The sequence below is a fragment of the Electrophorus electricus genome, chromosome 2 (genome assembly GCF_013358815.1).
Source record: "Electrophorus electricus isolate fEleEle1 chromosome 2, fEleEle1.pri, whole genome shotgun sequence".
Lineage (NCBI taxonomy): Eukaryota > Metazoa > Chordata > Actinopteri > Gymnotiformes > Gymnotidae > Electrophorus > Electrophorus electricus.
In genome coordinates this window covers 33,845,000-33,858,760 of record NC_049536.1, presented here as the reverse complement: position 1 = coordinate 33,858,760, position 13,761 = coordinate 33,845,000, and the positions used below count along the sequence as shown (strand labels likewise).

The window sequence follows — 13,761 nt, the reverse complement described above, 5'->3', positions numbered from 1 at the left end:
ATAAAACCCCTACTGACACTTACAACGCTTGTAAATAAATCCTGGTGAGCCAGAGTGTGAGTTTCTTGCCTGGCTGGCTCTGGTGCTGCAGGCTACAGACCGCTGCATGCCTCCAGCCCCATTCTCCTGTAACCAGGAGGCCTGAGAGGCCTGAATTGCATACAGGCGATTACTAAGGGCAGCTCTTCCATCTTCCTTCGTTTCCCTGGCATAGAGCTGCTTTATTAAGCACACCGTTGTCAGGCCAACCCCTGGCCCCCTCCCGCTACGGTGCAGTGTATCTGCCACTCCAAAGCTCACAAAAAATCCAGCAAGGGTTCTCGCTGAGGTTTATGCTGCTGAGGGCAGTAGATTAGCACGGAATGCGTCACAGCTAGATGGTCACTGTGTTCATGTGGTAATGAAGTACAACTCTGAATATTTTGGCCCCGCATACCTCATATGGGAGCCAGATCTATGACATATTACAGTGAAGCTTTTTTTTTTTTACTGCCTCATGAACATTTAGAGTGCTTAAAAGTGTGTTGAAGTCACTCACAGGGTATATCTTTATAATTCTGATTGTCTTTGTAATCACTTTAAATATGTTCTTAACTAATGTTCCATTATAAGGAGTTTCCGTGACTCAGTAACCTCCAAGGTGCATTGAAGGGACTAAAGATGATTTCACCTAAACGCTGTTGTACTCACTTCGCCAGATTAAAATGTAAATCATTATGGGCTGTGTTAAAAATAGCACCCCCCCATCCTCATATTATCTCACTCGCCTCTCCGATGGAGTTAAACTTCTTTTGTTTAGTGTTCAGTGTTCAGCGTAACCAGGTGATAAGATCACGTCTTCACGTTGTAAAAACAAATAGCAGTGATTCCTTTGTGAATCTGATAATACATTTCAAAGCAAAGCAAACATTTCTGATGTGATTCCAAGAACAGTTGAATACTTTCCTGAGTTATTAAAAATTCTCAGGCTGAATAGATATTTTAATCCTGAAATATTACCATACAACGTGAGTACACTTTAAACTAGTAGACAGCTCCATCCTGTGTTTACCTTGTTAATCTTAAATCAGACTTTTTTGATAATTATTTAATCTTTGTCAATAAGGACCACAGAATACTGAACCTGGTGTCCTCTCTCTCTCTCTCCCTCCCTCTCTCTCTGTCTCTCTCTCTCTCTCTCTCTCTCTCTCTCACACACACACACACACACACACACACACACACACACACACACAAACATACACACGCACACACAACAACAACAAAAACAACCTCCACTAGTCTTTGGCACAATGCTTAACAAAACAACTGTGAACAAACAATCTTTTTCTACCTGATTCGCCTTAGCTATTATAGAGCAAGGGTTGGATTTAGCTGCCTATAAAATCACCTGGGAAGGTATCTTGACCAAGCAGGTTCACGCTGGTTATTCTTCCATGATTCTGTTCGATCTTGGTCACTAAATTTCTTATGTTGCTTTTTTTTCGAGCTTGAATGTTACAAAGGCAAAGTATTTTCTACCTGAAAGTCATTTCTTTGGTCCACATGACCATTTGACTAACATTTATATTCAATATATTTCTTCACTGTATTACTTCACTTTTCCAGCCACATTTCACTCCATTGAAACTGTAAGAATGCGTAACTACTTCGAGTGGATGGTAACTGGTACACCGGTGGAACATATTTTTGGCTTTTTCTGCACTGGGTCTCAAGTCACATAAATGTAGGTACAGGCAGGCAGGCAGACAGTCACAGAGACAGTCAGGTCCCTCGCATCGTTACGGAGGCTGCCCATGCGCGTTAAGAATGCAAGGATGTCGCCCCCTACTGGTGAAATGGTGCTTGGTGCAACGGCTCACTTTTCCCAGTATGTGAAAACATCAGGAGACCGATATGCAGTGTGTGTGGGGGACGAGTGGGGAGGAGGCGGGGGGGGGGGGGGGGGGGGGGGTGATTGCATTCATATTCAGCATATTGGCTTGTAAGTAGAGGATGTAAAGTGATGCAGAGAAATGTATGTTAACACTGCAAAGCGTGTATTTTTAACAGACTTTGGTTAGACAAAGCCTTTCATTCTCTATCTGTTACCTTGGAAACAGTGGGAAAAATGCAGGAAGCTGTGCTTATATCATTAGAATCACAATGCTACAAATTGGTTCTCATGGTCATGTGGTTAAGGCCAGCGTGTTACGGTCAAATGACCAGTTCAAAACTTATCATACACTACTGAAAGTAGCTGTCTATGCGTCAATTCATTTGCTCTCTCTCTCTATATCACTCTATACCACTATAGTTTCTTTTTATGTTGTGCAAGAATGTGGAATAGTCATTACAAGTTTTACTCAGATCTGTATGTGTTATCTTTGCTGTTTTACACAAAACTGAGGTATGAGAGGTAGGGAACTCAGTCATCTCAAAACACTGGTCAACAATGATATTAAAAAAAAAAATCACCCTTTGTTTTTTGTTCCAGTATATTTGCATGTCGTCAAGTATTATGGAAAGGTGGCACCATGGAAAGTGGAGCCCCTGTGTGTCAGCAGACTGCTGCTGGTCACTGAAGAGGAATGCTCCTGAGGACAAATACAGGCAAAACCATACACTGTACATTTTAGAAGTCAGTTTCTACATATTTTAAGTGTTATGAAAGCCTTGTTTATGAACAAGTAATATATACGTAATGTAAAGCGTCAATGCCCTGTCACTTAAAAAACATACGTGACAGAAAAATTCTAAAAACAGATTCAAATTCAGTGTAAGACAGGAGTATAAGGTCGATCTATTTTAGTTTGTGGAACAAACAAACAAAAAGATCACATTTTGTTGTCCAGTGAAATCAGCAGTAATTTCTCCCTTCCCTCGTGGTCTCTCTGGGCGACTGAATTCCTCTGGTTGCTGAGTAGACACTTTGATAATGAAACTTGGTGGCCCAGTCATTCAGTATGTCTGTACGTGAAGCCCAGATCACAGAGAACAGAGTGAACCAGTTAAACTGGGACCTGTGACAGCACACACACACACACACACACACACACACACACACACACACACACACACACACACACACACACACACACACACATCTCCATTGGCACCACACTGGTTCACAGAGACTCAGAACCGACCCATATCCCTAACCCAAACCTTAATTGCAGTTTTATTGTGTTTTCTGTTTGAAACACTGTTGGGTGTGGGCTATCAGCAGCTATTATCAGAGATTCATTCTACAGTGGCTTAAAGCAAATATGCTGTGATAAGTTAAGAATTAAGTTGTAGAACTGAGTCTAGTGCAATAAGTGCTAATGTAGCTCATGGCAGTGTAAAAGGGATGCAGGCCCTCTCTCTCCCGCGCAGTGCGTAACGGGGCTGTCACCCAAGTCAACGCTCCGTGCAGTAGGGTTGCAGTGCTGAGGTCAACAGTGACGCTGACCCAGTCAGAGGTCGATTTCCACTTTAACCGAGTTTTCATTTCGTGCTGCCGCTGGAACACAAGCCAAAAAGGTATTGATCAGATCAGGTACATTAATATTTTTGTATTAGTGTTTCATTCATTGTACTGTGTATACAGAAAAAGGACGAACAAACAAAAAGTGTTGATTTGAAATGGAATAAAGACAGAGTTGAGATAACATCAGGTTTTAAAAAAATTGTTTCTATATTTTTATTCATTTGCATTTCCTCGTGACTAGATGCCAAGTCTGAGAAAGCACGCGTGTGGCGCATTGCTGAAGCAAGCGGGATGTGTCAAAGTAAACTCGCCCGTTAACAAGTGCGGACGATGCACATTGTCTTCTACAGTTCATGATCTCGTCAAAGATGGTAGCAGCTCATACTTCTGCCCATTCATCGCCGTCTACAGAATGGATAGTCTGTCTCGATAAACGGTAAGATTATGTTGTTGTTTTTTGTTGTTGTTTTTTTTAATAGCAAAGTAATTTTCGCTGTATTTGACCATATTGTTCATAACTGTCGGTCAAATAGCCCTCACGTTACCAGCGCTATAGCAACCGTATCTGAGCAAAAAAGGTAACCAAATAAAATAGGTAAATTCTTTTGATACGTTATTTGTTAGAAATAGCCTACTAATATGTAAGTGTTGGTAGGCTATGCCAGATTAATACGTTCTTCCGAAACAATGTGTCAGTTTTCGATTATGTCATCGCAAAGCTCATGCATCTTAGTTATGATTTACATTAAGATTTGGGGGTAACTGTAAACGTGTCCTCGGCTTTTAATTATGTGTTCTTGAACGTTGTCAAGAGAATTGTCATTTTATTTTTAAAGAGACGTATATCCAGCGTATCACCCGAGCTGTTGCGCCGCAGTGCCTGTTACTGCAGATTCATTCAGAAGAGCCTTTCTCTGCTGTGTGATGCCTGAGGCAGGCGTGCATACTTAGAGCGGAAGACTGTTCAGTTTCTGGATCTATCTCCCCCCGCTGTTCCGCAGTAGTAGCTAGGAGTTGCAAATAATGCACCCTGCACGATTTTGTGGGTCTTTATCACTCTTCAGAGCTGTCTCACCTTTATCCGTGTTTTTTCCACACTAATGTGGTTTCTGTCACATATTCCACCTGGATACAGGGCTACGCAGACCTTTTTGTATTATGTGATCAACTCCAGTCTCTTTCATAATGTGTTTATGACTGCACAGTGCCAGTTTAATGAGTTCCGGCCTGTCCCTATTCAAGATTAATGGCTCCATCATCCGTGAGCAAATCAATATACACACAGTTTACAGCTGTCCTCGTCTGGTGAGAGATGTGGAGTCAGAGAGGCCTTCCACAAATGCCTTCAACACTCATTGTGCCAAAATCGCTGTGCGTGGTGCTGAAGTGATCTCGAAATACACTCAGAAAAAAATCTCAATCTCAATTTTCCACAAACTTCGAACACAGCCTCTGAATCAACCATTTGAAGCAAATGTTCATTGGTCGATATGGTAGTGATATTAAAATGACTGCAGGTTTGTGCTTGTTTGAACTTTAGATTTTGTTGGCTCTGGGCCTCATATGTGCTGGCTCTGGTTTAAATACGGTCACACCCACCATCAGTCTAAGGCCATGTTTTCCAACTTTTTCCAACATCTGCTTTAATTGAAGCATCTATACATCTGTACTGGATGACACTTGGATGAGAGATGGAAATTCATAAATCTTTTTTATTTTTACATACACATATGTAAAAGTGCAGGATCTAGAAATAATTATAAAGGATTTGTTAATAATTATAAAGGATTTGTCATTTGTTCCTTAATTGAATACCTTAATTGAGTGCATGTGTAACTTGGGGCAGTGAAACATTTGAATGTGCCATAAGCACAACCTCAGAACAAACATCATTTACATCAAAGAATACTTTCCTACTTTCCTATAGAATCAATAGAACAGAATACAATTAGAAAGAGCTTCAGATGTCTATAATGAGCTCATGAAGTTGGTCTGAGGCTTCTCTTTATGAGTGTTTGACACATGCCTGTCTTCTGGGTAGTGTTCATAGCGGTGTTTGGCTTTTCTTAATGATTGTGCATATCTCTTGGTAGTGTTCTTGGTGGTGTTCATATTTTTGTTCCTGAGTGAACATATCTCTTGGGTAGTGTTTGCGGTGGTGTTTGTCTTTTCTTAATGATTGTAAGTATTCTTTGGTTAAGCCAGACTAAGGATTTGTTTATTTCATTACAGTGCAGAAAAACTGGAAAAAATGTTTCAAACACTGAACCTGTAACATTTGCCCGAGTGTCACAGGGCGCAGAACAGGATGCACAGACTCCTTAGACGTGGTGAAAACATTTAATAACATAAAACACAAATGACAACGGTGGCACTCACACAAAAGAACAACAGTGAATGTTAACACACATAAACGGTTTTACACAACGTGAACATTAACAAAGATTACATAAACCTCGACGATGGCTGGCATACACCGACACCAACACTAACATGAACATTAGCATTAACAATGACCAACACTGAGACACGCACTGACGGAGGTTTAAATAGATGGACCCCGTGCAGGGGCGTGCCATCACGGGGGTGGCAACAAACAAGCGTGGACCCCCCTGCATGCGCCCGGCCGTACCACGTGACTTGTGGTGGGGGGGGGTGTCCCATGACAGAACCCAAATACTGAAATCTGTATTGTTTGAAATTCTCTTCTGAGAGCATGAGTGATGATCGAATCTCACCTTTACCTCAAATAAACAATCCTGTCAATCCTTAAACTGTGCACACACTCCCCATCCTTCTTTCATGGCTTGTCAGGCTTAGCTACTGCTAAGCTTACCTGTGCTTACCTCTGAACAAAGATCCAGACAGCTGGATTTCTATTTACTTACACTGATTTTTAGCCATGTGACAGCCTCTTCACTGGCACACACACTTAACTGGCATTGCCTTCTTGTTGAGAGAAAAAAAAACAGCCACTGACAAAGGCCAGAATCACATCTAGATGCACAGAATCACAGATGCAACCAAGGACATTTCGTGTGCTCACTAGTGCATGAACTAAAGTCGCAGAGACACACAGCAAGCCAAGAAAGAGCTGAACCACCAACTGTTTGAGTACTTTTGGAAACCTAAATGGGAAGACTGTGTATAAAAAGGAACAACACAAATCTGCAAAACTGCCAAGTTACTTTTGAACTGTCCTCTATCTGTCTGGTTAATCGATGCTATTTGTGTGTGAAACTGAGATTGTAAGGTCATGTAAGGTTATTGTGCTGAAGAAGGGACTATCGTGTCTTTGGTTGCTACTTGTTTTGATTCTGGAGAAAGTTGCTGGTCTGAAACAGGTTCTCTGTTGTAATGGCAAGGTTTCTTCCACTTGTCTGTTCGTCTTTTACAATTCTCAGTCGTAAGACTGCTCCCAAGACAAGTAACATTATATGAACACAGTATGTCTGAAAGGAACCTGTTTTGGAATCAGGTTTAAAATGTGTGTTCGCGGTGGCGTGAGGCATGAGTGTACCAGATGTGTTTGCATAGTAAATGGGCTCTTGGTTCCTCTTTAACAAACACACACTCTCTCTCTCTCTCTCTCTCTCTCTCTCTCTCTCTCTCTCAATCACACACACACACACACACACACACACACACACACACGAATGGACGACAGCTGGCAGTTTATACAGGTGTGTCTCACCTGTAAAGTCCCCGCTGGCGTACACATATAACATATATTACATATAACCAGATTCTGAATATTTTCCACCTGTTCTTAAGAAAAAGTGCAGTTAAAATTGTAATGTGCCATTTAGTGTACTGCTCTGTAACTGAACAGTCTAGATACAAATGTTACACTATTTCAGGGTCTCCACTAAATTGCGTTTTCTTTTTAACTTACCTACAATACTAAAGGCTGAATCAGCACAGATCAACATGGTAAATCCATGTGTAAATACATTTATACTTACAAACACTAACAATATTTTTTTGTATTAGTTCTGATGTGGACAAAAACTCGAATCTTTAGCTAACTGTCTGATAACTGCCGTTCTTTTCACTGTAAGAATGAATAAGTAAATGTGTCTAGATTTGCTCTGCAGAGCTGAAGGTTCCAACCATTTTACTGGTTTCTGCTAACAGATGGGTCAAGCTTCACCTAAAATGACTTCCAGTTAACAGAAGAAAAAATAAATATTACATGAATTACATCAGCATGTGCTTAATTGTTTTAACCTCCCTGCACTGTTTCCTTTTGGTATAATTTACTCTTTTGTCTCAAAGCGATTCTGTAGTCCCTGAGGTAGTAGCAGTTGGTCATTGGTGTCTACACCTCACTTTATGTGTGTTTGTCTCTACTGATGTCCCTCCCTACCAGGCAACCATCAAACACCATGTCCAACAATGCTCTCTCTCTCTCTCTCTCTCTCTCTCTCTCTCTCTCTCTCTCTCTCTCTCACACACACACACACACACACACACACACACACACACACACACACACACACACACACACACACACACACACACACACACACACACACACACACACACACACCCCTGTGATGACTGGTAGTCTTTGAAATAAGGGAGGCACAGTTGAGGCCTACATCATAAAATTAGTCAATTATTAAAATTGTTGGTATTTATATATGAACTCTGCCGGGGTTTTTTTCTAGTTAATGATCTGTTAATGATCTGTCTTTTCCAGAAACTCAAGCAGTTTCCTCTCAGTGGCCAGTAGAACAAGGCTGCTTAAACTTCTCCACACCTGCCAACGTAGCTTGAATTGTTGGAGCAAAAGCATCAGCTTGTGTAACTCGTGAAATGCTTTATCGAGCTCCAGGTCATCATCTGAGTGATAAGACATGGAGCTCCGATTTTAGACTCCCTGCATCAAAGAAATGGCTGTAACTTTAAAGCGGATTTTAGAATGCCTCGTCGGACAAGAGCCAACTCATTTAATCAGATTTGCTTGGACTGAGCAGGTCAGTGCAGGGCATAATTGCTTGCTAAGATTGCTAAAGATGGCCTTGGATAGACTCCTGTCACACTCCCAGGAATTCCTGCAAATGTGACCGACACCAATGCTGTCCTTTGAAGGATCTGATGTGAGATTTGCTACTTTTGCTGAGTAGGAGCATTTCTGGGAAACCATGAACATCCTGCAGACTCAGGGAAGGCCATCCTTCTAGTGCATATAGCAGAAAATGTGGCAAACGCAGAGAGTGTGGCAGGAAACCCTCTGGATACGGGCAGCGGTTTGCCTCTTTGAATAACAGCAGGTTTAATCAAGGTGCATAGGGGTGCAGTCATTTAAAACATTAAAGACAGACTGAGCATCCCGCCCTCCCAAAACATCAAGTCATAGTGAACATACGATTACAGACAGTGATGAAATATCAGTTGTCATATCTGCTTGTAGTAGTCCTTGATAAAATCATGGACAGTGCCTGTAATGGCTGAAATGAAATCCTTCTGCTTAGAATAGGACATGCCAGAAAACACAGAGGGTGTCTGGAAGTGAGTTGCTAAGACATCACTGTACTTGGTGTTTTAGTGAATTCTCCTTGTTAGCTGATTCTCTCCCATCATCGTGGCTTCTGGCTGACAGCACCTGATGACCAATCAATGACGTGACATCAGTTAGGCAGTAACGTTTGGGAGCTTGGGTAGCTTTAGAGACTTTTCAGACCTTTTTAGCGACTTTTTGCAGCTAGCGACAAATCTAGCGACTTTTTTGGACAAATTAGCTTCTTCCCTTGGCAGAGGGTCTCCAGTACTGCCCCGTGATACCGGCTCTCTGTGCATCTGCTCTGCTCAGTGAGGGGCGGCTGCACCAACTTGCTCAGTCTGTACGGCACTATGTTTTAGAAAGATATAAAGCATCAGAAAGTATGTTATAATAAAGATATTCTGTCACTTGTAATTTTCTCTTTTGAGTGATCATTTTACATGTAAATATAATCAAAATCACAGTGCAGCCACAGTGTTTAAAGTATTTGCGTGACGATTTTGTCAGACTGCATTGCGGTTATTTAATCAGAATTTTAGCAGTGCAGAGCCACAGCTCTGACAGCCGGTAAACACGTAATTTCAGCCACTATGAGACTCCTCCTGCTATCTGTGTAGCATGTGCACATTATAAATGGGCACATGGAGTAGGGAAGAGGCAACCAGAGGTGACATCATCTGACACTAGATAGCATGCAAACATGACGCAGTGATGTCACAGACATGCTAATCAGCGCATGACTTCATCGGGGGATATTTGGCAATTTTTTGAGTAGCTGTTTTACATGCAAAGTTGACCAAGGGGAGGAATTTGTGTCAAATCGAAAATCGGTCATGACAGCTGAACACACACGACGTAACGTTTCATTAGCAATATGCAGAATGAAAAGCAAAGCTCCTATTATACAGTTTCCACATCATTTGTTTTTTGCATTAAAAAACCCCAGCAAATATTCATGTCAAAAACGGAATGTGAACCACCTTGAAAGTGTTGAATTCCACTGTGTGCTCCTGTGAATGTGCCAAATCAAAACACAACACACATCATTGCATTTAAGACAAGAACAGTGTGGTATTCATGCCACAGTGAAGTATAATCACCATCCAGTTATATCCCACTGCTGAATTTTGGATCTGGCTTCCACTTCCATGACGTGCTAGGCTGATTCTATGACACTTTGCTTCCCTCATTTCTAGATGAAGATATGGCATCCTTGGTGCCGCCTGCGTTAGTTGCGTGAGCCACATTAGATGGTGTGCCCTCTGTTTGGCTTTGATGCCATTAAGGATGTCTCGCAACAAATCAGCCAGTTTGTTTAGCTTTGACATTTCCGCAACCCAAGACAGTTAGAGAGGAACAAATTGAAGGTACCGCGAGATCTGTGATTGATTTAGAAGTCTGTTTTGGTCTGTACATTAGAGCAGTCACCTTTGGCATACACACACATACACAGACACACACACACACACACACACACCCACACACACACTATTCCACTGATCTAGCTGATCTATCTGTTTGAATTGCCTGAGTGAGCAATTCCTTGTCTGTAAACCTGCACAATATCTTTTCTCACTGGGATATTGGTGGGAAAGGGTTTTCCCTTGTTAAATCAGTAGTTCACTGCTTCTAAGTGCTTGTTATTCTTCAATGAAAGCTTCATATCCGTGTTTTGACCATTCTGTGTTAAATTCCCTGCACTGGTGTTTTGACCATTCTGTGTTAAATTCTCTGCACTGGTATTTTGACCATTCTACATTAAATTCCCCAGATTGGTGTTTTGGCAATTCTACACTAATTCTATTGTTCTGGGAGTACAACACCTTTGCTCTGACTTCAGCTGACATGCGTAGGGAAGGAGAAGAATACACGTTCTTCAGACATCTTTCCTGCTTCCCCCCTTCCTTGTTTTGAAGAATATTTGCATAGCTGAGTTGAACAGTCAGTGGTCTCTTAAATATTTATTCTCTCACCTCCCTCCTTCAGTGCAAGCAGACACATGTGCCATGAAGATGCAACTAGAAATCCTGCACAAAGATCTGATTCCCAGCTACATAAACATGACAGACATGACTTAGGAGAACAAATCTAAATTTAGTGTTCAACCAACTTATTCCACACCTATTATAATCTAATACAGAAATGCATAATATCAGTATTCACTTTTTCCCCATAACAGTTATGTTTTTTGAAATTATAGATACAGTAAAAAGTGTAGCACGGGCTTCTGGTAAGGCCGTGCTGAGTTATCAGACTGAGTTATCAGACATATTAATTATGGCTCCTCCTGCTCTGACTCAGTTGCCATGGAGAATTGAGCCAAGCGAGGGCTTTGGCTTTAGTTGGTCCATGTTAAAAGTGGAAACTTCCTGTTGTCCCCCTGTCATGGTAAAAGTGGAAACTTCCTGTTGTCCCCCTGTCATGGTAAAAGTGGAAACTTCCTGTTGTCCCCCTGTCATGGTAAAAGTGGAAACTTCCTGTTGTCCCCCTGTCATGTTAAAAGTGGAAACTTCCTGTTGTCCCCCTGTCATGGTAAAAGTGGAAACTTCCTGTTGTCCCCCTGTCATGTTAAAAGTAGAAACTTCCTGTTGTCCCCCTGTCATGGTAAAAGTGGAAACTTCCTGTTGTCCCCCTGTCATGGTAAAAGTGGAAACTTCCTGTTGTCCCCCTGTCATGTTAAAAGTGGACACTTCCTGTTGTCCCCCTGTCATGGTAAAAGTGGAAACTTCCTGTTGTCCCCCTGTCATGGTAAAAGTGGAAACTTCCTGTTGTCCCCCTGTCATGGTAAAAGTGGAAACTTCCTGTTGTCCCCCTGTCATGTTAAAAGTAGAAACTTCCTGTTGTCCCCCTGTCATGTTAAAAGTGTAAACTTCCTGTTGTCCCCCTGTCATGGTAAATGTGGAAACTTCCTGTTGTCCCCCTGTCATGTTAAAAGTGGAAACTTCCTGTTGTCCCCCTGTCATGGTAAAAGTGGAAATAATGGTTGTGTGTGTGTGTGTCTTCACATGTAGACCCGCAGAGCGCTCTGGAGAAGATGTGGACATTATCATGGCCAGACTAAGGAGTGTGAAAGCATTTGAGAAGTTCCATCCCAACCTACTACAGCAGATCTGCCTGTGTGGCTTCTATGAGTGTCTGGAGAAAAGCATAACATGTAAGTCTCGCACACACACACGCACACACACGCACATGCGCACATGCACACGCACGCATGCACACGCGCACACATGCACACACACACACACACACACACACACGCACACACACACACACACACACACACACACACACACACACGCACATATCCAGTAAGTGCACAAGAATTTGTGCCCAGACATGCACACAAACCCCAGCACACACCCACACACTGACAAAATGGTACCTTCCACTATAAGATGCAGACTAAAGTTCTCCCTGTCTGTGTTATGTGATGAATATGAAGATAATTTGCACTATTTTTTTTACTCTATTGTCCTTTGTCTTTTGCTTTTCTTTTTGTAACATAGTGTACAGACAGGGCGATATTGGCACCAGCTGGTATGCTGTCCTCTCTGGATCGCTTGATGTTAAAGTCTCTGAAACTGCAAACCATCAGGTAAAACATTATTAAACACTCATTCCTGTTTTTTAACAAGGTTTTTCTTTACCCATCAGGTATTGGCTAGCTGTCCCTGCACTATAAGTTGATACCTATAGTTTCTATGAAGTGGATAATCATCTATAGATTTTCATTTACACTTCCTGTAAGTTTTATAGCAACATATATATTTTACGTTACTGGGGTGTCAAATTTTCTGTAATGATTGAAGCAAAATGATTTTTTTCCAGTTATCGACATGAATCGAAGGATTCAGCTGCATTTCAGAGTGGAAGACGACACTCTGTCACACCTCAGCCATAAATGATGAATAGATTTGTATTTATGAATAGTGCTGTGGGCCACACATGCTCTTTCCACTCTTTCAAATATTATTAATTATTAACTCATAAATTATATTTTAGATAATTTACCTGAGAAGTCCACAAAAACCTTAAAATCATGTGTGAGTGATTTATGCTCGATATCTTTGAACCTTAAATCTTAAGCCAGGATTTCTTTCTGCTTTTATTTCTCTCTCTCTCTCTCTCTCTCTCTCTCTATCTGTTTCTCTCTCTCTCTCTCTCTCTCTCTCTCTCTCTCTCCCTTTCTTCTCTTTTTCATTTCACTGATAGTTGAATGTCACATTAGCTATTCCTTATCAAGGTTTTAGAGATAGAAAGCTCTTAAATATATGATATGAATTGATCTGACCCCCTCTCCTGACTCACTTCAAGGATTCGCTCACTATTTGCACCCTGGGCATTGGGACAGCATTTGGGGAGTCTATTTTGGACAACACACCACGTCACGCCACCATCGTAACGCGAGAGTTCAGTGAACTGCTACGTATCGAGAAGAAGGAGTTTAGGACCCTGTGGGAGGTATGGGAACCCCTTACTAAAGTTAAAGTGCTGTGGACTAGACACTAGCTAATTTAAATTCCCTCAATTGTTATATGTGTTGCTTATCTAGGCCTACATTTAGGCCTGTACACAATTCTTGCATCTGTCTGTTATTATAAAGGGTTTAAAATAAATGTAGTTTAAACAGGGTAGTATTTTGTTTTGGGTGTAATCACAGTTGCTAGTAGCTGTTTTAGCATGTCGCTTTACGTGTAACCAGCAGGGGGCGCTATTATGTAAATAAAGTTTGTCAGTTACTTCAGTCTTTATATTCACTGTAAGTCAGTAATCACACTGCATTGCAGAATAGCAGTAGCTC

At 41.5% G+C, this 13,761-nt stretch overlaps 1 protein-coding gene across 2 annotated transcripts in view; it reads left to right on the top strand.

The window, feature by feature from the left end:
- Nucleotides 1-3,415: 3,415 nt before the first annotated feature.
- rapgef4 (Rap guanine nucleotide exchange factor (GEF) 4) overlaps nt 3,416-13,761 on the top strand; it is a 46,818-nt gene continuing 36,472 nt past the window's right edge. For both annotated transcript variants that reach the window (XM_027027548.2, XM_035536066.1), the window contains exons 1-5: nt 3,416-3,520; nt 3,693-3,887; nt 11,972-12,114; nt 12,467-12,555; nt 13,275-13,421. In XM_027027548.2, coding sequence (XP_026883349.2) covers nt 3,805-3,887; nt 11,972-12,114; nt 12,467-12,555; nt 13,275-13,421 — 462 coding nt within the window. In that variant the 5' untranslated portion in view covers nt 3,416-3,520; nt 3,693-3,804. The remainder of the gene's footprint in view (nt 3,521-3,692; nt 3,888-11,971; nt 12,115-12,466; nt 12,556-13,274; nt 13,422-13,761) is intronic.